This window comes from Amblyomma mixtum, chromosome 3 (assembly GCF_055824585.1).
Source record: "Amblyomma mixtum isolate Tamu chromosome 3, ASM5582458v1, whole genome shotgun sequence".
Lineage (NCBI taxonomy): Eukaryota > Metazoa > Arthropoda > Arachnida > Ixodida > Ixodidae > Amblyomma > Amblyomma mixtum.
The window spans coordinates 418,814,431-418,837,906 of NC_143014.1; the positions used below are offsets into that span (position 1 = coordinate 418,814,431).

Sequence of the window (23,476 nt, forward strand, 5' to 3'; positions counted from 1 at the left end):
GACAGTTTGTTCCGACATGCGGGCCACTAATGCCCTCGCGTTAAAAATACGCTGTGGTAGCAATCTGAGACTGTACGTGGGGTGTAGCGTTAGATCACTCCGCTGCGGTGCAATTTATTACAGTAATACAAAGTTCCGGGCACAGGACCTATTCACAAAGACTCCCGCTATCGGTATAAAATCACCCGAAAACCAAGCACTTTGAGGAAGCGAATCACTATAGTAAGAAGGCAAAGCTATGCCTGCCACCAATAGGGACGCGCACTGCGGTTACAAATTCGTGTGGCGATAGAGTCCTTGAACTGAAGCAATCATTTGGCTTAAATGAGATTTCGTAGAAGCAACTAATTTACAATACCCATTTATCATGCGAGTTTTCCATAAGCTGTGTAGTCCAGTTAGGACATCTTTCGGGGTTCGTCAACATGTGGCAAAGCAGTAAGGTACCGCGCACTATGAAAAGTGTAATCCGCTTCTTCCGCTGTAGGGCATTCGAAAACAATTATGGATCTTTACAATTAATGAAGCACTGCTGAATTGTGTTTGGAACGTCACAGAGACGGCAATTAATCGACGAAACTAAAAATCCCCCTTTTTCTGAAGCCGTGTCTTCACTGGCAAGGTCTTGGTGTGCAGCTTGTGAAAGAAAGTGCTGACGTACGGTGAAGTAGACATTTTACGCACACGCACAAGAACATGTCTAAGCAATCCAGAATACATTGAAGGGTAAATTGGCGTGGATGCACAGGATGATAGCCTTACATCGTGAGGTGGGGTAGCATTGTTGTGTAAATGTCAATTTTGGAGAATTTTTTCCTTGTTTAGCCAAACATGGCGTTGAACCACGGAAATCCCAGTCCCATGTTATATTTGTCACCCGAAAGGACTCAGTATTTACGTCGGTTCCACATTCATTGTTGAAAGTTTGAATGGTGTCAGAATAAACGTTAGGCGAGGCGTCGACACTCCGCTGCCTTCGAATTATGTTCGAGATCACCTGGAATCTAAACCTCGTGTATAAACCCAGTCCACTATCTACCAAAAAACGCGATTTTTCTTTTCAAGTGTCATACTATTAACAGGGTGGCAGTTATTGTAATTAATCATAGTAAGCGTTACGAAGTCGTTGTGCTACAGGCCTACGTGCCTACATCCAGCCATGATGACTAGATCGCCGGAAACTTCGATGAAGACGTGGAATCGGCAACGAGCAAAGTAGAAATATAGTACTGTACTGATGGGTGACTTCAATGTCAAAGCTGGCAAAGAGCAGGCTGGTTAGCAGACAGTGGGCGACTATGGCATAGGTTCTGATTAGCAGGTCGGAGTTATTGGTAGAGCTTGCAGAGAGAAATAATTTAGAGGTCATGAGTACCTTCTTCCGCAAGGAGAGAACAGGAAATGGACGTGGAAGAGCCGCAATAGTGAGTCTAAAAATAAAATACACTCTCTGCTGTGCGCCCACCTTGACATCCTGCAGGACGTGTAGGTTCTCGGAATGGTGCGTTATAGTGACCACGGGATGGTGAGGTCTCGAATAGGCCTATACTTGACGAGGGAACGGACAAAACGAACGAAGCGGAGGCCCTTCAGCGAATTAGCGGTAAGAGGGAAAGTAGAGGAATTAAGGATCTCGCTGCTTAGCAGGTATTCTGCTTTAAACGTGTACGAAGATCTTAATGCTCAATCAGTGAACGAAAATCCCACAGCTATTATGACGGTGTGCGCAGTAGAAGTAGACGATAGGATGGTTAGACAGGATACCGGAAAGCTCTCTCTGGAGCAGAAAGGTCTTAAGAAAATGCCAAAGGATGAAAGCCTCTAACCGCAGAATAGACAGAATAGAATAGAACTGGCAGAGCTATCAAGTCTAATCAATAAGCGAAAGGTAACCCACATAAGAAAGTTTAATATAGAGAAAATCGAGCGTGTTCTCAAGAACAGAGGTAGCCTGAAAGCGGTGAAGAGGAAACTAGGCATAGTAAAAAATCAAAGGTATGCCGTAAGAGACAAAGTGGACGATGTAATTAGCAATGTGAATAAGATAGTTAAATAACTGATTAGGTCTACAGCAATGTCTACAGTAGCAAAAGTAATCAGGCTGTTAATGAGACAAGCAGTATAGCGCACAGCAATGGGACATCCCGCCAGCAACGAAACGAAGTGAAGATAGCCGTCAGAAATTGAGCTCTTATTTAAGGTGATAACACACGATTAGCGCTCGCGGAGTCACGAAGAAAATCGATTTTAAAGACGCTTCTTCGCGGGTTCGGTGGTCGAGCGTGTTGTTGGAGAGAAATCTATCCCTGTAGGGCACACTGCGGAGGGATCCGGCGACGCCATCGAAATCGTCATTTTATCACTAGCTTTCTGTCCCGGAGCCCAGCAAGCGCGCCGTACGCGCAGCCGATTCCCTTCCGACAAATCTTAATGCGGTGAGATCGCGTTTAAATCGCTGGTTCACATGCAAGCGAACACGCCTACGGATCACGCCGCCGCGGGGCGGATACCTGTTTCGAGTGGCGGTGGCGGATCGAGCGGCTCGAGTTGGAATTCCTTCGCGGCGGCAGTGCGGCAGTAGGCCTTCTGATCCAATGACGGCGCGGCGTTGCCACGTGATGAGTAGATTACTAGTGCGGGAGAGGCTTTGCATTGGAAAGTGTTCATTTCCTTGCTGCACGTGGTACCAACAAGATCTCGCGCGAGATTTTTAACGGCTTGTTAAAACCTCGCATGGGAACTTCCATGTGAACCTAAGAGAAAACAGATTGGGGATTTGGGAATTTAAGAACAGGACTTACGTTCGATGTTGATGGCCATCAATTTCGTAATATAACTTTGGTCCCTAATCTCAAAAATGAAAAGTTCATAAGTTAATTATTATGTTAATTAATGGTCTAACAGTTGATCCATATTACGCACAAAACGTCCGCCTTGCTGTGCAGTCCAGCAAAACAGACCAAACAGACGTATCTCTGACAGTTTTTGACAGTTGACAGCACATCGTGACTGAGGCTGGAAGTCGGTGCCTGATCATGACAGCTCTTCCGCCGGCAAGAAGAAGCCGCAAAGTCGTTGCAGTTGAACGGAGCTGAATGATTCTACAGCAGATACTTTGACTCCCGGAATCTGCTGACGTCACGAGTTGCGACTCGAAAGGGTGTTCTTCAGCAGCGCCCTGCGCGATCGCGGCCCGGCAGTAGCTTTAGCAGCCGACACCCGATAAAAGCCGAAAGGTGTAGGCCTGTCGCGGTCATGATTTGTTCCACAACCGGCTGCACGTCTCCAACCCTCAGTATCGTTTGGAAAGGTGAGAGTGAGAGGAGGGCCCGATCGTGTGTGAACGAAATGCCTGCGAGTACTCTTCTGGATGGATTGATGATAATGGCTTTACCCTGCTATTGGTGAGGAAACCCCCCCCCCCCCCCCGTTAAATGTTTCCGCTCAATATCGGCGGCGCTTATTCACGCGGTAGGTGTAGATGGTTCTAGGTAGCGCGCGGCAAGTTTCAACTACCCTGCAGAGGTCCCGTATTGCCTACACAATGACGCAGGCAACTTTCGCTTTGCCTGGGCACGCCTACAATCAGCTTAGCTTTCATTGCGACGCTAGTAAATTGATGAGCTCCGCGGTGACAATTTCGGGCTGATACATGGAAAGGCAGCCTTGAAACTTGTAGGCTTCTTGAGCTGTCCTTTTTTCTTTTCTGCGAAACCGTCTAGTTTGTCTTTCTTCGCGCGCGGCCGATATCCGCAAACTGCCCCAGCTGCTCTGTCCTGCGCGCCTCCAGTTCTTGAGCTGCAGTTACAGTTCGCGCGGCGGGCCTTCGATATCACGAACTTCGGGGCCGGCAAGTTTTTCTTTTTCACTAAACCGTCGGGTTCGGCTTTCCTTGCGCGCTGCCCCATTTTCGAAACTGACCTTCTGCAGTTGTAGCAGTGCTCGTACCATTCAAGCTAGCAGCCTTCGCCACAGCTTCAGAAGTTGGTTTACAGACGCCCTGCAGCTTGTCATGAACCATATTTTTCTCGCCAACCATCCTCTTGTGCCACGCTCTCGGTGCCAGGCGATGGCTACTCTGGCAAATCATTTGCTCCCGTGATTTTCTATGAGCCCGCTGGCTCGTTTTTCTACGGTTTGATGACACCGTTATTTACCCCTTTTTCAGTTTGTTCCAGCTCTGATTCAGATTTCTCTCCTGAATCCAGATTATCAGCTGAAGCTTCCAGTGGCTTACTGCATACTTCGAGCTTTGAAGAACTAGTGTGCACTTTACTTTCTGCAGAGCTACACGGCTCGTTCTAGTGTCACCAATCCATCTTGCCGACTTAGAGCAACAGCCTCTTTCAGCTTCTTCTGAGAAAAAAAAACGACACTTTCCTCTGGATTCTCAACCGTTACTCTCTTAAGGGATGAGGCTACATTGTTCGGTGGGCTTGAAATGGCCCTCAGGCACCTTGCTTCTCTCCTAGAATTTGCACCCATACCAGCCTTCGTGGTTTTGCTCTTTTCGCTAGGGTTCCGACCGAAATGATCTGTCATCGCTGCCAAAGTGGCCTTTCTTCTTAGGACTAAAACTGTCCTATTGTTGCCCTTCGGAGCAGCAGACGTCTCATCAGGCAAACGAGCGCAGCTGCCAGGTTTGTCTCTGATGCTATAGTGGGGACGCTGCCGACTGTGAATTTGGCATCTGAAATCAGCCTCTGCGCGAATTTTGATGTACCAGAAGAGTGCACTTTTAGCTTTCAGATAGTTGTTGGCATCTTCGTCAGAGAGGCGCGCTAGTACGCAGGCCACAGAACATGGGAGGACTGCCAGCAACATTATCGACCAATCGCCCTTGTTCAGCTGTTCTTCCGTACAGATGTCCTCAAAAATTTTTAGAAAATGTCTGAAGCTTTTTCCCCTTTTGCAAGCCTCTTCTGAATACTATTCTTGTCTTTTATTAGTCCGTAAGTATGCTGAAGCTTGGGAAAGCGAGGAGAAGCCCTCCCTAGTTTCTGCTAACAATGGACAGTGTTTTAGATCCCTTAGCCTGCCCTAGGCAACAGGGTCAAGTAATGAACTTTTTGTTTGCATATTTAAATCAATTGAACATATTGACAAGCTCTCATTTCACCTTGCATGTTACCCTCATGCATTCTTCACGCTGTGAACAGTACTCGCACATTTGTCGGACTATGCACTTCATCGTTTCATGCGTAACGTATGATTACTCGCCGATGGCCTCAGTATGCATTTAATGGCCGCATATTATCGTCTCCCTTTTCATTTCTTTTCTTTTACCTTATCCTCACCGCTCTTCTTCCATATTTATCTCCCGAACTCCGTTCCTCACGCACAGTAGCCTACCAGTGATTTTTAAACACCTGCTAATTTTTTTTTTCATTAAAGGATTTCTCTCTCTCTCTCTCTCTCTCTCAATCGAGGATGTTCGCTATAAGCTTGTGGAGAGTGCAATTACATATGTAGTGCTGAATGGGGAAGGCTTATCTTCTTTCCCATGTCTGATTTCCTTTGTCGTCCTGTGCCCAAGCATTCATTGAACGAACAATTAAGAAATTATCCAATTGTTTACTTTTCCCACTGAGGACGGGTACATAGGGATAAAAAGACTCTGCTTTGGGGGAACCGGTGGCAGGTATCGTCAGGTCGATCTGCGAGGCAGTAATCTGTAAATAATTTCTTCTTGTTGTTCTTCCGTTCTGTTTTATTTTTTTAACGTGTAATTAAAGAGTTGAACACTCCTGTAGTTGTCTTCGAGTAATACGATCGAGCAAGTTCGACTCTTGAACACGTTCTGCATTCTATCACGGTCGCCAAGGTTTTCCCCTTCTCAGCAACATGAGGGGAAGAAAGATCACAAACCTCCTTTCCTTGTTGGATGATTTAAGCGCCCTCTCTTGGTTGTAAAAATGACCAATACACAGCACCATCGTCCTGTACTGTCTCTCAATACTGAACGCGGGTCATGTAAACATTGTGCGTGAAGCTCTTTCTTTCCTCGCAACATCTCATCTCTACTTCGTCCGTTACGACGCCAAGCCGATGACGCTGATGTCGGCGCTAACCCCGTCTTAACAACCCCGAAAAGCTTTTACAGCGAGAGTTGTTGTATTTACGTTTTTGGCACTTTTTTTTTAATTATAAGGACTGCTCAAAGGGCAGGACACAAAGAGGAAGCGCACTGGGCTAGCGCAGTTTCTTTTGTATGCCCAATGATTTGCGCTGTTTTTGTTTATATAATGTCGTGCCAACTAGCCTCCAAGCGCTATAATGGCGTTCGAGTCCCACCCTCGTCGTTTTTTTTTTCCGACCCTTTTTTGTTGCCCATACAAATTCATTTACGGTTAGCTGCACGCAGAAGAGCACATCGGGACGCAGAAACAGAGCGAGAGAACTGTGGCCGCAGTTCATTTTGCAAAGAGGAGAAATTAATTGCGGGATTCTGAAACCTGGTGCCTTTGCTTGCAATTATGAAGGCAGGTGCCTCCGTTGCGGCGAGGTGGCCGAGCGGTTAAGGCGATGGACTGCTAATCCTTTGGGCTCTGCCCGCGTGGGTTCGAGTCCCACCCTCGTCGTTTCTTTTCCGACTCTTTTTTTGTTGCCCATACAAATTCATTTACCGTTAGCAGCACGAAGAAGGGCACTGCGGGACGCAGAAACAGAGCGACAGAACTGTGGCTGCTGCTGATTTGACAAAGTTGAGAAATGAATTGCGGCGTTCTGAAACCTGGTGCCTTTGCTTGCAATTATGAAGGCAGGTGCCTCCGTTGCGGCGAGGTGGCCGAGCGGTTAAGGCGATGGACTGCTAATCCTTTGGGCTCTGCCCGCGTGGGTTCGAGTCCCACCCTCGTCGTTTCTTTTCCGACTCTTTTTTTGTTGCCCATACAAATTCATTTACCGTTAGCAGCACGAAGAAGGGCACTGCGGGACGCAGAAACAGAGCGACAGAACTGTGGCTGCTGTTGATTTGACAAAGTTGAGAAATGAATTGCGGCGTTCTGAAACCTGGTGCCTTTGCTTGCAATTATGAAGGCAGGTGCCTCCGTTGCGGCGAGGTGGCCGAGCGGTTAAGGCGATGGACTGCTAATCCTTTGGGCTCTGCCCGCGTGGGTTCGAGTCCCACCCTCGTCGTTTCTTTTCCGACTCTTTTTTTGTTGCCCATACAAATTCATTTACCGTTAGCAGCACGAAGAAGGGCACTGCGGGACGCAGAAACAGCGCGACAGAACTGTGGCTGCTGTTGATTTGACAAAGTTGAGAAATGAATTGCGGCGTTCTGAAACCTGGTGCCTTTGCTTGCAATTATGAAGGCAGGTGCCTCCGTTGCGGCGAGGTGGCCGGATTCCATTTCCGGCCACCGAGCGTGACGGACGTGTGTGTCATGGGCTCCGTAGGAGCGGCTTCAGCGGCCCAGCAGGGCCGCGGTAACAGGAATATTGCTTCAGACAATGAGTACCAAGTTGTTTTGCCTAGTTTGCCAACAGGGCGTTTTGTTTTGAACACCGTTTTTCTACACTGTGATGTTAGGGCCCGCCCGTATCGGGCAGAAGATTTTCGCGATGCGCTCGCCGAGTTATCGCTCCTGCCGGAAGTGATTGCCCTCGGAGCCTACCGCATGAGCCATGTGTGGGCGGTGACTTTCAAGGACGAAGATGCGGTGAAAAAGATTGTCGGCATGGGTGAGCTGCTGGTGAAAAAGTGCCGCTGTATCGTAATTGATCCTGCCAACCAGGACGTTCGCATGAAAGTGCATTGGTTGCTGCACAGCGTGCCCGACGACGACGTACGGTTTGCCTTCGAGCCGTACGGGAAGGTCACAGACGTCGGCCGAGAGCGGTGGCGGGTGCACGGCCTAGCAGATAAGGGCTCAACTACCAGACTGGTCACCTTGAAGTTGAAGCCGGGCGTAAAGTTGGACGACCTGCCGCACCAGGTGAGCGTCGCCGGAGAGTTGGCCCTCGTGGTCGTGCCAGGCAGGGCTCCGCTCTGCCTTCGGTGCCGTGGCACGGGCCACATTCGTCGCGACTGCCGCATCCCCAAGTGCAGTGCGTGCCGACGCTTCGGTCATGAGAGCAGCCAGTGCGAGCGGACGTATGCCAGCGTAACAGGACTGACAACCACCGACGACGCCTCAAACCTGCTCATGGACGAGGCGGACATGGACGATGCAGCATCGGTGGCAAGTGCAAGAACGGAGGTTGCCGAAAATACGGTGATTCCACTGCCGCAGCAGGAGCAACCCGGAACCGAAGCGGTTACTGCAGAGCAGCATCAACCGCCTTCGCAGGATTCTTCGACAGCTCCGAGCGCCGAGCTGAAAACCTCAGTTGATTATGAAGCGGCTCCCAGCACCTCAGAACCCGAGGTTATGGACATCCTTAGCGCTTCAGCCAGCCTGCTGGCGGGGAAACGACCACACGACAAGATCCTTAGCGTTGGGACGAAGGAGGACGGCGGGGGCGGAGACGAGCCACCCACCAAAGCCCCAGGTATGCGGAGGTCTACCTTGAAGCCGCGACCGAACATTCCGGTCGATTCGCGGCAGGCGGGTAAACCGCCCCCGTAAATTTAGTTTGTCTAGCTAAGGTGGGTTGGGAGGGGTTTCCGTAAACGCCATGGCCCTCATCATGAGCGGTTCGTTTTTCGTGTTCGGGCTTGGAAAGAGGTGCCAAGTTTACTTGGACTGTCCTTTTTTGTTGGTTAGAGTTTTATTTTTTTTTCCTGGCCTTCGACGCGCTTATCGCCACAGTATGATGACCACAGACCCTTGGGCTATTGTAATGGGCACCATTCTACCGTGTAGCCATGGCGGTTAATATCGAAAGAGCGCTACGGGTAGCGACGTTAAACGTACGGGGCCTTGGAGCAAGACGACGACAATGTCAGCTTAGTCGCCTTCTCTTAGATAATGACTTACATATAGTGGGAATCCAAGAGACAAAAATTGAGAGCCAGGAGCTCACCGACCGAATGGTGTCCAATTTTCGTGCTCATTTCGATGTGTGTATTTCTCACGCGATTGGTGGATCAGGTGGTTGCGCCATATTCATACGCAACAACTTTGGAATCTGCGTGCAGTCAGTATTTTCATGTGACAGTGGACGCCTCTTAATCGCTGATATCGTCTTTGGCGAATTGGAGTGTCGCGTCATCTGTGTATACGCGCCGAATATTGACATGGAACGGCGGGCATTCTTTGAAAGGCTTGAGGCGTACCTAAACTGTCAGAAAGTGATAATACTGCTAGGCGATTTTAACTGTGTTTGCAATGTTGATGACCGCGCAAAACATTCGCGTGTTCGTGACAAGAGTGCAGAATTTCTTAATACACTTGTGCACGAATATGACCTTGAAGACATTGGTAGCGTTTTCGCCAGCGGTACTCGTCCGCAGTTTACACACTTCCAGCAAGACAGCCATGCAAGGTTAGACAGATTATATGTCTCTGCCGAATTGATACCAATGTGTAGCGAGTACGAAGTGAAACCCATCGCATACAGCGATCACTGCTTGGTAACGGCCGCCTTTGGAAAGACGCAGAGGAAACGAATCTTTAGCTGGGACTTGTGGAAAATGAATGCGCAGCTGTTGGATGACGAAGCTTTTGTCGACGCTGTAACGAAAGAACTGAAAAATTTGACTGCAAGCGAGCCAGAATGTTACGCCATTCGTTGGGAAGATTTTAAGCAGAAAGTAAAAACAATGGCTATTGAAAGAAGTAGTGCAATTCGACGCAATCAGAAAGAAGCAGAGACAAAGCTTCGCCAGCAACTGCAGTTTTTTGTTAGTATGGAGAATGTCGAACCTGGTCTGTGTGTTAGAGGAATAAAGGAAGTGAAAACTGAACTTGAACGGATAGATTCGGAGAAGTACAAGGCGGCAGTAGTGAGATCAAGGTCCGAGAAGCTGTGGGCGGGAGAAATGCCAACCAAGCGGGCTCTCTCAGATGAAAAAAGATACGCATGTCAAAAAGAAATCCGCCAACTAGCTATAGGTGAAAACGTCACGTCTAACAGAAATGAAATTAAGCATGCGATTGCCGAGCACTTTAAAGAAATTCTAAGCCATCCACGGGACCTTAAAGATTGTTTCCAAAAAGAATTCCTTCCGTTGATGCCAAAGCTTGACGAAGAAGTAAGGACACAGCTAGAACAACCAATCACACCAAGTGAGATAGAATGCGCAATAAATGAGCTGGCAGTCGGGAAAGCACCTGGGCCGGATGGCTTAGGGGCCATTTTCTATAAAACCTTCCGGTCTGAGGTTGCCCAAGTTCTTTATCACGTTGTTAGCGAAGCGTATGACCAGAAAAGACTACCCTTGTCCTTCACAACCTCGCATATCGTGCTAATCCCGAAGAGTGATGATGCTCAGAAACGTTTGTTGCCAGGCTCATATCGCCCAATAACTCTTGCTAACGTCGACTATAAAATATTCACCAAAGTTCTAGCAAAGCGACTGCAAGGCGTTATTAAGAAGTTGGTTGGACCACACCAGACTTGTGGCATTAAAGGCCGCACTATCGCGACGAATGTGCACGTGGCTCGAAGCGTGCTCGAGTGTTGCGATGCGCTGGGCGATCACGTCGCGATGATGCAGCTTGACCTGGCAAAAGCCTTCGACCGTGTCTCGCACAAGGCATTGCTCTGCATACTTGAACACACGAATGTGGGCAGTGTGATTACGGAAGGCGTCACGATGGCGTACAAAAAATGTACAACGCGTATTATTGTTAACGGTGAGCTCACTGATAGCTTGTGCGTGCTCTCGTCGGTGAGGCAGGGATGCCCCCTTTCACCACTGCTGTTTGCCGCTTATCTTGAGCCACTCTGTCTGGCGATGGAACATAGTGCGCGCATAACAGGTTACAGACTACAGGCTGCCGAAGTCAAAATTCTGGCGTACGCGGATGACATCGCGGTGTTCTGCGCCAGCAAAGATAGCATTAGAGAGGCAACTAATGTCGTCGAGAAGTTTTGTGATGCGAGTGGAGCCCAGATAAACTGGGATAAAAGTCATGGCTTCTGGCATGGCAATTGGGTGGACACACCAGAAGCCTTTTGTCGGCTCACCTGGTCAATGGTGCCAACGCAGTACCTTGGTGTGCCTCTCGGAAATTATCGCGACCCTGAACCGTACTGGAGGGATCAAGCCTTGATGGCTAAAGAAAAGGCGAACGGGTGGCAAGGCAAGCAACTGTCGATGTTTTCTAGAGCCACTGTCTGCAACCTTTTTTTGATATCAAAAATCTGGTACGTCATGAATGTGTTGTGTGCGGCGAGGATGAGCATTCAAAAAATGCATCGGGTTTTTGCTATTTTTATTTGGGCCTCGACTTGGGAGCGGTCCAGTCGAACGAATTTGTTTTTGCCTGTAAAGAAAGGAGGTCTTGGCCTGGCTCACTTGTTTCTGCGACAAATTGTGGCACGCTTTGTTTTTTTACGAGATCAGAATGATATCTTCCTGCGCACAGTTATACAAGTAAGACTGTATAGACTTCTGCCTGGATTCGTAGTCTCGTCTGTGCAAAATATGTGCGGAAGGGTGACTGGATACCTGCATGAAGTTGTTTTATCGTATAGGCTGTTGAATGTACGTTTTTCCCAGCAGTACCTGTCAACCGTTACAAAGAAAAAACTCTACAGAGACCTTGTAGATGTCATGCTCCCTGTACCTTTGTACCGTTCTCCACATCGCGGTGGCCCAGGACAGGACGTCCTAAAAAGAGTGAAGAAAATGCCTATACTACCCTCCGCCAAATCGTTCTTTTTCAAGTTACATACAAACACCCTCCCAGTTAAGACCTGGCTTCACGATAAAGGACTCTTCATTCCCTGGAACACTGACTGCTTTTAATGCAAGAAACCCGAAACAATAGAACACGTATTTCTAGACTGCTGGGACCCGATCTTTCATTGGGATGTACTCCAAAGAACTTTAAAAAAACAGTTACCCCTGGATCCGTACGGCATACGTTTCTTGCCTGTGAATCCCTCAGAGGAAATACCTTATGACCTCATTATGGTCCTGGGCCTCCACGCGGTGTGGAAAACACGAATGCAGTTTGAACACGCGGACTTGGTTGTTCGCCCGGTTCGCGAACATTTCATTGAGAGCGTTGTGCGCTTAAGAAATGTGTACAACGCACTGCCTGATCCACCACAATGGATAACTGTACTAGATGGATTAATGTCGCTCAAAAAATTTTAAAGTCGTGTCGGCCGAAGTGTGGCCGCCATGTTTTATTTCTTGTAACCTCTTGATTTGTACGTCAAAATCGGCAATAAAGAAAAAAAAAAAGCGGCGAGGTGGCCGAGCGGTTAAGGCGATGGACTGCTAATCCATTGGGCTCTGCCCGCGTGGGTTCGAGTCCCACCCTCGTCGTTTCTTTTCCGACTCTTTTTTTGTTGCCCATACAAATTCATTTACCGTTAGCAGCACGAAGAAGGGCACTGCGGGACGCAGAAACAGAGCGACAGAACTGTGGCTGCTGTTGATTTGACAAAGTTGAGAAATGAATTGCGGCGTTCTGAAACCTGGTGCCTTTGCTTGCAATTATGAAGGCCGGTGCCTCCGTTGCGGCGAGGTGGCCGAGCGGTTAAGGCGATGGACTGCTAATCCATTGGGCTCTGCCCGCGTGGGTTCGAGTCCCACCCTCGTCGTTTCTTTTCCGACTCTTTTTTTGTTGCCCATACAAATTCATTTACCGTTAGCAGCACGAAGAAGGGCACTGCGGGACGCAGAAACAGAGCGACAGAACTGTGGCTGCTGTTGATTTGACAAAGTTGAGAAATGAATTGCGGCGTTCTGAAACCTGGTGCCTTTGCTTGCAATTATGAAGGCCGGTGCCTCCGTTGCGGCGAGGTGGCCGGATTCTGCTTCCGGCCACGCTCGTGAACGGACGCAGGATGCAGGGCTCCGTAGGAGCGGCTTCAGCGGCCCAGCAGGGCCGCGGTAACAGGATTTTTGATACTGAAGACCCGGAATATCAAGTGTTGCTGCCTCAACTGCCGACAGGCCGTATTGTTTTAAATACGTTGTTTTTGCATGCTGATGTGCGGGCCAGGCCGTATCGCGTGGAGCACTTCCGCGATGCGCTGGCGGGCTTAGGCCTACTGCCCGATGTTATCGCCCTTGGGGCGTATCAGATGAGCCACGTTTGGGCAATCACCTTCAAGAGCGACGAAGGCGTCAAGAGGCTCGCAAGCGTCAAGAACATGAAAGTGAAGGAGCATCGCTGTATTGTGGTCGACCCAGCCAACCAGGCGGTGCAATTGAAGCTGCATTGGATGCTGTACAACATGCCTGACGACGACATACGAACAGCCCTCTCACCTTACGGAAAGGTGATTGACGTTTGCCGGGAGAAATGGCGTGTTCACGGCGTGCAAGAAAAATCATCGTCAACGCGAGTGGTGTCCTTGGTTCTGCGGACGGGTCTCACCATGGAAGACCTGCCCCACCAACTTCGTATCGCCGGTGAGCAGACCTTGGTTGTTGTCCCTGGCAGAGCACCGTTGTGCTTGAAATGCCGAAACACCGGTCATGTTCGACGTGACTGCCGCGTCCCGAAATGTACGCTTTGTCGTCAGTACGGCCATGACGAAGCGCAGTGTGAAAGGACGTACGCGTCGGTAACAGGACCGGCGCCCAAGGAAGGCGCCTTTTACCGCGCATTATAATGTGTGTGTATGCCATGCTAATGGCATGTCAGGCGGGTGCGCACTGATGATACGGAAGAGTGCTGGCATTATTGAAGAGAGTATGACTGTTTGCCAAACTGGCCGCATGCTTATTGTAGATTTTTCTTTTTCTGAATCCTTGTGGCGGATCATATGCGTTTATGCTCCTAACAATGTGAATGACCGAATGGTATTTTTTGAGTACATTGAGCAGTACTTAAAGTGTGACCGCTTTGTCATATTTCTCGGTGATTTTAACTGTGTGTGTTTTGCGGAGGATCGATTCAGAGGTGCACATGTTCGTGACAAAAGTGCTCTCCTTTTGAGCTCACTAATTGAGGAGCACAACCTAGAAGATGTGGGCCGAGTCTTCACTGGCGGTATGCTTCCGCAGTACACACACAATCAGAGAGAGAGCCGAGCAAGGTTGGACAGAGTGTATATTTCACTAGACTTGATGCCCCTATGTAACAGTTACAGTGTCACACCACTATCATTCACAGATCATAGCTTGGTGAGCTTCGCACTCGGGAAAAAGCTAAGACGACACGATTTAACTGGGACATGTGGAAATTCAATGAAAAGCTTCTTGATGATGAACTGTTCTCAAGCAGAGTTAAGGGAAAATTAACAGAGATGCTGACAACGAAGCATGAAACCTTTCGGACTGCATGGGAGGAATTTAAGAGCCAAGTTAAGCTCATTGCAATCGAAAGAGGAAGCAGCCGGAAGCACGAAGAACTGCAGAAGCAAAAAGAGCTGCAAAGGGAACTGGAATTTCTTTTAAACGTACAAAACTTTGACCACGATCAATTGGCTGAGAACGTGAAGAAAGTGAGACATGAACTAGAAGTTATCGATACAGAGCGATACAAGGCTGCAGTCATACGTTCTCGTAGTGAAAGGTTATGGATGGGTGAGGTGCCGAACAAGCGCGCAATGAGCGATGAAAAACGGCAGGCGTCAAGAAACGAGATCAAGCAGATACGTTTCCAAAATGAAGTGACGTCAGATCCCGCGGTGATCGAGAATGCTTTTATCGACCATTATCGCGATGTGTTCGGCAATGTCACACGCCTCGAGCCAGGCTTCGACAGCGATTTCATGATCGGAATGCCAAGACTGGATGACGATGTTAAGGACAGCCTAGAAATGCCAATAAGTGTGAGCGAGATCAAAACAGCGATAGAGAAGCTGCCGTCGGGCAAATCGCCAGGGCCGGACGGCCTAGGCGCAGCTTTTTACAAAGCTTTCAGTCAAGAATTGGCGTGCATTTTGCATAAACTTCTGTCAGAAGCGTATGAATTTAAAAAAGTCCCTCCTTCATTCCGGACATCACACAAAGTGCTGATTCCAAAAACCGATGATCCAGAAAAGCTCCTTCTTGTAGGCTCATAAGACCGATATCTCTCACCAATACAGACTACAAAATTTTTATGAAAGTACTAGCTGGACGATTACAAGTGGTAATTAAAGAGCTAGTAGGGCCACATCAGACGTGCGGCATTAGAGAGCGCACAATTTCAACGAACACCCACATCGCAAGAAGTGTACTAGAATGTTGTGATGCCCTTGAGGGCCGAGTGGCCATGTTACAGCTTGACCTTGCGAAGGCCTTTGACCGGGTCTCGCATCAGGTGCTTTTCAGTATACTACAGCACTGTAATGTTGGGAGCATAATTTTAGAAGGTGTCAAAATGGCTTATGAAGAATGTTCAATGCAGATTATCATCAACAAGTGTCTTAGTTCAAGGGTGCTAGTCCGCTCCTCTGTGAGGCAAGGGTGTCCCTTGTCTCCTCTCCTTTTTGCCATATACCTCGAACCTTTCTGTAGGGCAGTCATCATTGATGCAAACATACGTGGTTTTAGACTGCACGCCGCTGAAGTTAAAATGCTGGCTTATGCAGATGACGTTGCAGTCTTCTGCGAGGACAGAGAAAGCGTACTAGAGGCTGTGCGCATTGCCAGAAATTTCTGTTGCTATACCGGTGCCCAGATTAACTTTGAAAAAAGTGTGGGAATATGGCATGGGAGCTGGAATACGACACCCGCCAATTTCGCGGGTATACAGTGGACTTCAGTGCCTGCACGGTATCTCGGGGTGCCCCTTCAGCACTATAGGGACTCGACGCAGTTCTGGAGTGAACAAACAGAAGAGTTGAAGGAAAAAACAAAAGGATGGCAGGGTCGCGGATTATCGGTGTTCGCGCGTGCGGCAGCGTGCAATGTTTTTTTGATTGCCAAAGTGTGGTATATGATGCAAGTGTTGTTCATGCCTCGTATAAATGTGCAAAAGATGCACCGAGTGTTTGCCGTCTTTATCTGGAACTCCACTTGGGAGCGGACCAGCCGTACAAACCTTTTTCGCAAAGTTCGCGATGGTGGACTAGGGCTTTCACACTTGTTTATACGACAGATCGTATCGCGATTCTTCTTCCTGCGAGATGAAAGTAACGATTTTCTCCGTACAGTCATCCAGGCGAGATTGGCAAAAACACTGCCTGAGTTTGTTGTTTCCACATCCAATGTTGCCAGTACAAGAGTGACCGGCTACTATCGAGAAGTAGTTGCTTCCTTTCGAATACTTTGTGCACGTTTTTCTTTGGAGCATTTGTCCTCAGTGTCAAAGAAACAACTGTACGCGGACTTAGTTGACAGCATGCTGCCCACCCCATTGTATAGGACTGTGTACTCTGGAGGCTCAGGTAAAGATGTACTGAAGCGAGTCAGAAGGATGCCTTTAAGACCGGCGGCCAAAACGTTTTTCTTCCAGTTGCACACAAACACACTCCCCGTTAAAGTATGGCTGGAACAGAAAGGAATATTCGTGCCTTGGACAACCGATTGCTTACTGTGTAAAAAGCCGGAAACAATTGAACATGCCTTCATTGAATGCTGGGACGCAGTCTTCCACTGGGATATTTTGCAGCGCACTCTAAAAAAAGATCTCCCCATAACACCCTATGGAATACAATTTCTGCCAGTTGAAAGCGATCAAGGGATACCTTTTGATATGTTCATGGTCCTGGGCCTCCACAGCTTGTGGAGGACGAGAATGGCTTTTCGGCACGCAGATGCCAATGTGCGATCTACGCGCGATAACCTAATCGAAAGTGTTTCATATATTAGAGAAGTGTATCGTGCACAAAATGAACCCCCTGAGTGGGTTACCATCCTTGATGACTTGGTGTGTCTGAAGAAATTTTGAAATACCCGCATCGCATGCTAACGTGCTTATTCAGTATATATGTATGTATTCATTTGTGTGACCTGTCACTGTATTAGCAGGCAATAAAGAAAAAAAAAGCGGCGAGGTGGCCGAGCGGTTAAGGCGATGGACTGCTAATCCATTGGGCTCTGCCCGCGTGGGTTCGAGTCCCACCCTCGTCGTTTCTTTTCCGACTCTTTTTTTGTTGCCCATACAAATTCATTTACCGTTAGCAGCACGAAGAAGGGCACTGCGGGACGCAGAAACAGAGCGACAGAACTGTGGCTGCTGTTGATTTGACAAAGTTGAGAAATGAATTGCGGCGTTCTGAAACCTGGTGCCTTTGCTTGCAATTATGAAGGCCGGTGCCTCCGTTGCGGCGAGGTGGCCACATTCTACTTGCGGCCACCGAGCGTGACGGACGCTTGTAGAATGGGCTCCACTGGAGCAGCGATTGCGGCCCGTGCCGGCCGCGGAAACAGGATTGCTGAAACTGCTGATAACGAGAATCAGGTTCTTTTGCCAACTTTGCCTACCGGACGGCTGGTGTTAAACACTGTTTTTCTTCATGGCGATGTGCGACGGCGGCCTTTCAAAGTCGAAGACTTCCGTGATGCCCTGGTCAAGAACGGAACTCTCCCTGACGTGATAGCGGTGGGGGCGTACCAGGTTAACCACGTATGGGCGGTGACCCTCAGCACTCCCGAGGCAACCAAGCGGCTGCTCGCCGTGAAGGAAATGCAAGTGAAAGGGGGCCGGTGCATGATCATCGACCCTGAGGACCAGCACGTCAAACTACGGCTGCATTGGATGCTGCCCGGCGTCAATGACGAGGACATCAGAACGGCATTTGCAGCGTTCGGAAAGATCACCGCAGTGACCCGCGAAAGGTGGCGCGTTCAAGGAATGACTGAAATGGTCTCTACTACAAGGACTGTTTTATTGAAGATGAAGCCAGGCGTAACAGTCGAAGACATTCCTCATCAGCTGAGGGTGGCGGGAGAGCTTGCGCTTGTGGTTGTGCCTGGTAGGCCAATGCAATGTCTGCGCTGTCGCGGCACTGGACACGTACGGCGGGAATGCAAAATTCCTCGCTGTCAGAAATGTAAGCGATTCGGTCATCGTGAGGCTGATTGCATTCGCACCTACGCATCGGCCACGGGAGCTGCGTTGGAGGACGAAAAGGCTGAGCTGCAAATGGATGCCGCTGAAGCTGAGGAGGCGGCTAAGGGGGCAGGGGGAGCGGAGAAGGTAGCAGCAGCCACCGTCTCCTCACCTGCTTCCGCGGAGGACACCGAGACGCCCAGCGACCAAGGGAAGGAGCCTGAACTTCCAGGCGCCGCGGAGACCGAGACGGCAGGGGACGGCGGATCTGCAGGTGCTTCAAAAACCGAGGTGCCCGAACCTATGTGCAGCGACGAGGGCAGGGATGACGGCGACAGCCGCATGGCGACCGTTAGTGCTCCCGTCAAGCGCCCTCACAATCTGACTCTCAACGAAGGGACCAACGATACTACCACCACTGCAGAGGAGCCTCCAACGAAAGCTGCGCAGGCCCGGAGGCCTGCATTCAAGCCGCGCCCCAACGTTTCATCTGAAAGACCAGTCGCCGCAAGTTCACCTTTGCGGCAAGGCCACGGCGACCGACCTGAGGACCCTGGCGTCACACAAAGCGTCTAGCGATACGCTGGACGTGAGAGGTAAGCGCCATGCTCTCGGTCTCTACACCTTTTTGTCGAAATGGCTCCGCTATGTTGTCTGAAAATAGCCACACTTAATGCAAGGGGGTTGGCGGGGAAAAGAAAACAGAGTCAAGTATATCGACTTATAACAGACTGTGACATTGACCTTTTGGCGGTACAAGAAACTAAAGTAGACGGGGAGGAAGAGACCGGGAGCATGGTGCAGCGTTTCACGTGTAGGTATTACGCAGTAGTGGCTCATGCAGTTGGAACGTCGGCTGGGTGTGTGCTCTTCGTCAAAAAGCTGCCGGGCCTGGTTGTTCAGGCTTATGCAACATGTTCTCATGGACGATTTATTGTGCTTGATTATGCTTACATGAATGTGGAGTGGAGAATAATCTGCCTTTACGCACCTAACAAAGTTGACGAGAGGGCAGCCTTTTTTGGAAAAGTTGAGGAGTACTTCACTGTCGAAAGGCAAATGATCGTCATGGGTGATTTCAACTGTGTCTTGGCTGCGCGTGACAAAACAATTGATAGAATATTCAGAGACATAAGTACCGAAAGACTGTCCGAGTTAGTGGAAAAATGGAATATTGAAGATGTGGCTGACTGTTTAGAGGGTGAGCGGGATGTGCAATTCACGCACTTTCAGCGTACGAGTCACGCACGTCTAGACCGTATTTATATGGCGGTAGACCTGCTGCCAAAATGCAACAGTTACAAGGTTTCACCTGTTTCCTTCTCGGACTACTGTTTGGTACAGTGTAGGATAGGAACAGCAAAACAGGACAATGCTTTTAATTGGGACTTGTGGAAATTTAGTGATAAGCAGTTAAAGTGTGAACGTTTTTGTGACAATATAAAAGAAGAAATTGGCAAAGTAGAGCCAAATTCAAGACAAAAGTTATGGGAGCAGTGGGAACTATGTAAGCAGCAAATTAAAATATACGCAATTGAAAAGGCTAGCTGCTTGAAAAAAGAGGAAAAAATAAAGGAAAAGGATTTAAGAGAACTGCTGCGGAAACTAATTGAGCAGGAGAGTAAAGCTCCTGGTAAGTGGATTGAGGACGTAAAGAAAATTAAACAAAAGCTTGAAGTTATGGAACAAGAGCGTTATCGCGGTGCGCTGGTGCGTGCGAGAGCCGAAGAGGCGGTTTTCGGTGAAACACCAACAAAACGAGCATTGGGCATGGAAAAAGCACGGGCTGAGCGCAATAGTATTGATAAAATTGAATGGGGAGGTGTCGTAGCAGATGACGAAACGCATATAAAGCAAGCTTTTGCTGAATTCTATCAGGCGCTTTTCGCAAAATACGACGTAGACATCGACACATTCAAGGGAAGGTTTCTAGGAGCGATGCCAAGATTAGATGACGAACAGAAACAGAGATTAGAGGCACCAATTACTGAATCCGAAGTGCAAACAGCAATAGGAAATTTAAACTCGGGTAAGTCGCCTGGACCAGACGGTTTAAGTGCGGCTTTCTATAAAGCCTTTAAGCAAGACATTTCTCCTTTGTTAACGGTACTCTTTAATGACGCATATGAATTAAAAGCACTACCTCCTTCCTTTGGCGTATCTTACACTGTCCTAATTCCGAAAACGGAAGATAGTGAAAAGTTAAAGCATGTTACAGCCTACAGGCCGATTTCACTTACGAACGTGGACTACAAGATATTCATGAAGGTGCTAGCAAGGCGGTTACAAAGCGTAATGAATGTGATAGTTGGTTCTCATCAGACGTGCGGCATCAAAGGTCGTTCTATTGTGTCTAATATTCATAAAGCAAGATGTGTTCTTGAGTGTTGTCATATTACGAACAGTCCTGTTGCTATCCTTCAGTTAGACCTGGAAAAAGCGTTTGACTGCATGGCACATGAACTTTTGTTTTTAATTTTGGATCACGTGAATGTCGGGTCAGTCATCAGGAAGGGAGTGGCCATGGCGTACCGAAACTGCACAACGAGACTAATAGTAAATAAGAGTTTGGGGGCCCCCATAAGCGTGAAGCGTTCGGTGCGCCAGGGCTGCCCCCTAAGCCCTCTTTTGTTTGGGGTATACATAGAATCCCTGTGTTTGAGCATAATACAGAATGACGGTATTCAAGGTTTTAAGTTACAAGCGACAGAAATTAAGTTGCTGGCTTATGCGGATGACGTAGCTGTTTTCGCTACTGATTATGAGAGCATAAGGAAGACCATTGATTGTGTTCGGCAATTTAGTCAATCGACAGGAAGTCGAGTCAACTGGGCCAAATGTATTGGCTTCTGGCATGGTGAGTGGCCAACCACTCCTGTTAACTTTGCGAATGTGTCCTGGGTAACGACCTCAGTGAAGTATTTAGGTGTCCCACCGAAATGTTATCGAGATAGCGAACCGCATTGGAAAAGGCAGCTGGAAGACACCCGTGCAAAAACTGACAAGTGGAAAGGGGCTAGGCTATCTACATTTGCCAGAGCTACAGTGTGCAACTTATTCTTCATCAGCAAGTTGTGGTACGTGATGCAGGTACTGCCAACGTTTTTAGATCCCTTTCAGTTTGAAAGCTGCGGTGCGCGGATTGTCGCCTTTCCGTTTCCTTCCGTGCGGTGGCGCTCGCCACGCTGTTTGCCCGACCAGCGTGGCACTTCGCGTCTACGCCATGGTCGCCGCCGACTGATTTGGAGGAGCCAGCAGATATCAGCATGGAAGATATCAGCTGTCCTGTGCCAGTTGTTTACAGTGACACTTATCTTCCAGTATACAAAAGCTTCAGGCAAGGGTGCTTAAAGCATCCCACCAAAAAGATGCTAGAGTTTACCAACATTGTAAACAAAGCAATCCCGATTTCTTTGAAAGAAGGTCCCGTTTTTGAAAGGGACGTTTTTTGGGAGCTGCTAGACGAGCTTGAATTGCAAAACCTTGTTCGGCTTGGATGTGCAGAGCATATGGCCACTTTTACATGCCAAGTGCTGCATTTTGTCATAGTGACACGCATCCACTTCTAGGCGAGAGACGTGAACCGTCGGCTAGAGAACAGAGGAATATTGTCATTGCAAATAAAAAAGCTCGCCTTCAAGTAGCTATTCCCTCCGTGCTTCCGACTTAGTGTGTCTGCATTTAATGCTTGTCTGTGTTCAATGAAATTAACATTCTAGAAATGAAAGTGCAGTACGCTGCTCCTGTCTGTGCTATCATTGCAAATAAAAAGCTCTTCTATAGTTATTCCCTCCCTGCATCCAGCTAAGTGTGTCTGCATTTATACTTGTGTTCTCTGAAATTGGAATTCTAAAGAACGTGCAAAATGCTGCTCGCATGTGCGGTGCTTCGTTGATAATATAGCGCGGAATTTCATGACTGATCTAGAAGCGGAACATCGCTAGTTTTATCCTTTCATTAATGTTTCGTGCATTCTCCCGAAGAAATATTGATAGCTCTACTCCAACATACGCATATAATCAGCGCTAAACGTCGCAAACGTGATGCGATAAAGCGCAATGCAAACGATTGGTTTTTTGCGAACTGGCTGGTTGGTTGGGTTATGGGGTTTAACGTCCCAAAGCGACTGAGGCTATGAGAGACGCCGTAGTGGAGGACTCCGGAAATTTGGACCACCTGGGGTTCTTTAACGTGCACTGACATCGCACAGTACACAGGCCTCTAGAATTTCTCCTCCAAAGAAATTCTAGCCGCCGCGGCCGGGATCGAACCCGCGTCTTTCGGGACAGCAGCCGAGCACCGTAACCGCTGAGCCACCGCGGCGGCTCGAACTGGCATCAGCCTGCTCTTTATCTCACCCTTACTAGCCAGGTGAAACATTTCTTTAACCATGAGGCTGAAGTTTCAACGTGACAGCTCCAAAACTACAGCAAATTTGAGTTCGACGTGTTCGCTCCCAATGTTATCGCGGATGAGAACAGGCTGTCGCAGCAACTGCCAAGCGCGAGCGCTCCGCCGCCTCCGGGCCGACAGCGACAGCAGCGCCGCGTGGTGAGTGGAAGCGGACGGGGGCCGCTTTCTCGGGCGCGGCACGGGGGAGCTTGCAAACTGAAAGAGATCTAAAAACGTTGGGTACTGCACTGTTCGCGAGTTAACGTGCAGAAACTGCACCGCATCTTTGCAGTGTTTGTCTGGGCCTCGAGCTGGGAACGATGCAGCCGGACAAATTTGTTCAGAAGTGTAAAAGACGGAGGACTAGGGCTCGGCCATCTGTTTTTGCGCCAAATTGTCAGCAGATTTTTATTCTTTCGCGACGCGAGTAACCCGTTCTTGCGCACAATCTGTCTAGTAAGGCTGGGCCATGCATTACCGGAATGGATTGTTGGAACAGATAACATTCAAGGTCGTATTTTGGATACACCAGAGAAGTGGTTATGAGTGTTAGATTTCTAGCTGCTCGTTTTTCGCAGCAGTACCTCTCGACTGTAAAAAAGAAAACACTCTATCGGGATTTACGAGATGTTGTTCTGCCTGAACCATTGTACAGGGCCACATACCGTGGAGGCCAGGGCGGTAATGTGTTGAAGAGGGTGAAGAAAATGCAGGTACCAGCAGCAGCCAAATGCTTCTTTTTCAGATTACACACAAACACTGGCCGTCAAAGCATTTATGGAGAAAAAGGGAATGTTTCTTCCTTGGGGTTCAGATTGTCTGATATGTAAGAAGCCAGAGACAATCAATCATGTATTCTTGCACTGCTGGGAAGGCGTCTACTTCTGGGACGTCTTGCAAAGAACGCTGAAGAAAGACTTGCCTCTAGATACGTATGGAATACGGTACCTCCCTCTACAGAACGAAGAGGGAGTGCCTTATGATGCAATACTGCTGCTGGGCCTCCACGCTATTTGGCGCTCACGAATGGCTGGATACCACTGTGAACCGGATGCGAGGCCTGCACGAATTTACTTCCGCGAG

At 48.7% G+C, this 23,476-nt stretch overlaps 3 protein-coding genes and 6 non-coding genes across 9 annotated transcripts; all 9 read left to right on the top strand.

Annotated features, from left to right (window-relative positions):
• The first annotated feature begins 6,499 nt into the window (after nt 1-6,499).
• TRNAS-GCU (transfer RNA serine (anticodon GCU)) lies at nt 6,500-6,581 on the top strand. The gene has a single exon. It is a non-coding gene; the product is annotated as a tRNA-Ser (tRNA).
• Nucleotides 6,582-6,777: 196 nt separating this feature from the next.
• On the top strand, nt 6,778-6,859 carry TRNAS-GCU (transfer RNA serine (anticodon GCU)). The gene has a single exon. It is a non-coding gene; the product is annotated as a tRNA-Ser (tRNA).
• Nucleotides 6,860-7,055: 196 nt separating this feature from the next.
• Nucleotides 7,056-7,137, top strand: TRNAS-GCU (transfer RNA serine (anticodon GCU)). The gene has a single exon. It is a non-coding gene; the product is annotated as a tRNA-Ser (tRNA).
• Nucleotides 7,138-7,364: 227 nt separating this feature from the next.
• Nucleotides 7,365-10,811, top strand: LOC149357822 (uncharacterized). Its single transcript, XM_089577974.1, has one exon. It carries the CDS (start codon nt 7,388-7,390, stop codon nt 8,570-8,572), a length of 1,185 nt encoding a protein of 394 aa, XP_089434100.1. The 5' UTR covers nt 7,365-7,387; the 3' UTR covers nt 8,573-10,811.
• Nucleotides 10,812-12,308: 1,497 nt separating this feature from the next.
• TRNAS-GCU (transfer RNA serine (anticodon GCU)) lies at nt 12,309-12,390 on the top strand. The gene has a single exon. It is a non-coding gene; the product is annotated as a tRNA-Ser (tRNA).
• Nucleotides 12,391-12,586: 196 nt separating this feature from the next.
• Nucleotides 12,587-12,668, top strand: TRNAS-GCU (transfer RNA serine (anticodon GCU)). The gene has a single exon. It is a non-coding gene; the product is annotated as a tRNA-Ser (tRNA).
• A 2,717-nt stretch (nt 12,669-15,385) lies between these two features.
• Nucleotides 15,386-16,944, top strand: LOC149357825 (uncharacterized). The gene has a single exon (XM_089577975.1). It carries the CDS (start codon nt 15,386-15,388, stop codon nt 16,895-16,897), a length of 1,512 nt encoding a protein of 503 aa, XP_089434101.1. The 3' UTR covers nt 16,898-16,944.
• A 53-nt stretch (nt 16,945-16,997) lies between these two features.
• Nucleotides 16,998-17,079, top strand: TRNAS-GCU (transfer RNA serine (anticodon GCU)). The gene has a single exon. It is a non-coding gene; the product is annotated as a tRNA-Ser (tRNA).
• Nucleotides 17,080-17,505: 426 nt separating this feature from the next.
• Nucleotides 17,506-18,679, top strand: LOC149357827 (uncharacterized). Its single transcript, XM_089577976.1, has one exon. It carries the CDS (start codon nt 17,636-17,638, stop codon nt 18,575-18,577), a length of 942 nt encoding a protein of 313 aa, XP_089434102.1. The 5' UTR covers nt 17,506-17,635; the 3' UTR covers nt 18,578-18,679.
• The last annotated feature ends 4,797 nt before the right edge of the window (nt 18,680-23,476 follow it).

Excerpts from the sequence above, each read along its gene's own strand:
- LOC149357822 (XM_089577974.1), top strand. The coding sequence starts at position 7,388 with ATGGGCTCCGTAGGAGCGGCTTCAGCGGCCCAGCAGGGCCGCGGTAAC.
- LOC149357825 (XM_089577975.1), top strand. The coding sequence starts at position 15,386 with ATGGCTTATGAAGAATGTTCAATGCAGATTATCATCAACAAGTGTCTT.
- LOC149357827 (XM_089577976.1), top strand. The coding sequence starts at position 17,636 with ATGCAAGTGAAAGGGGGCCGGTGCATGATCATCGACCCTGAGGACCAG.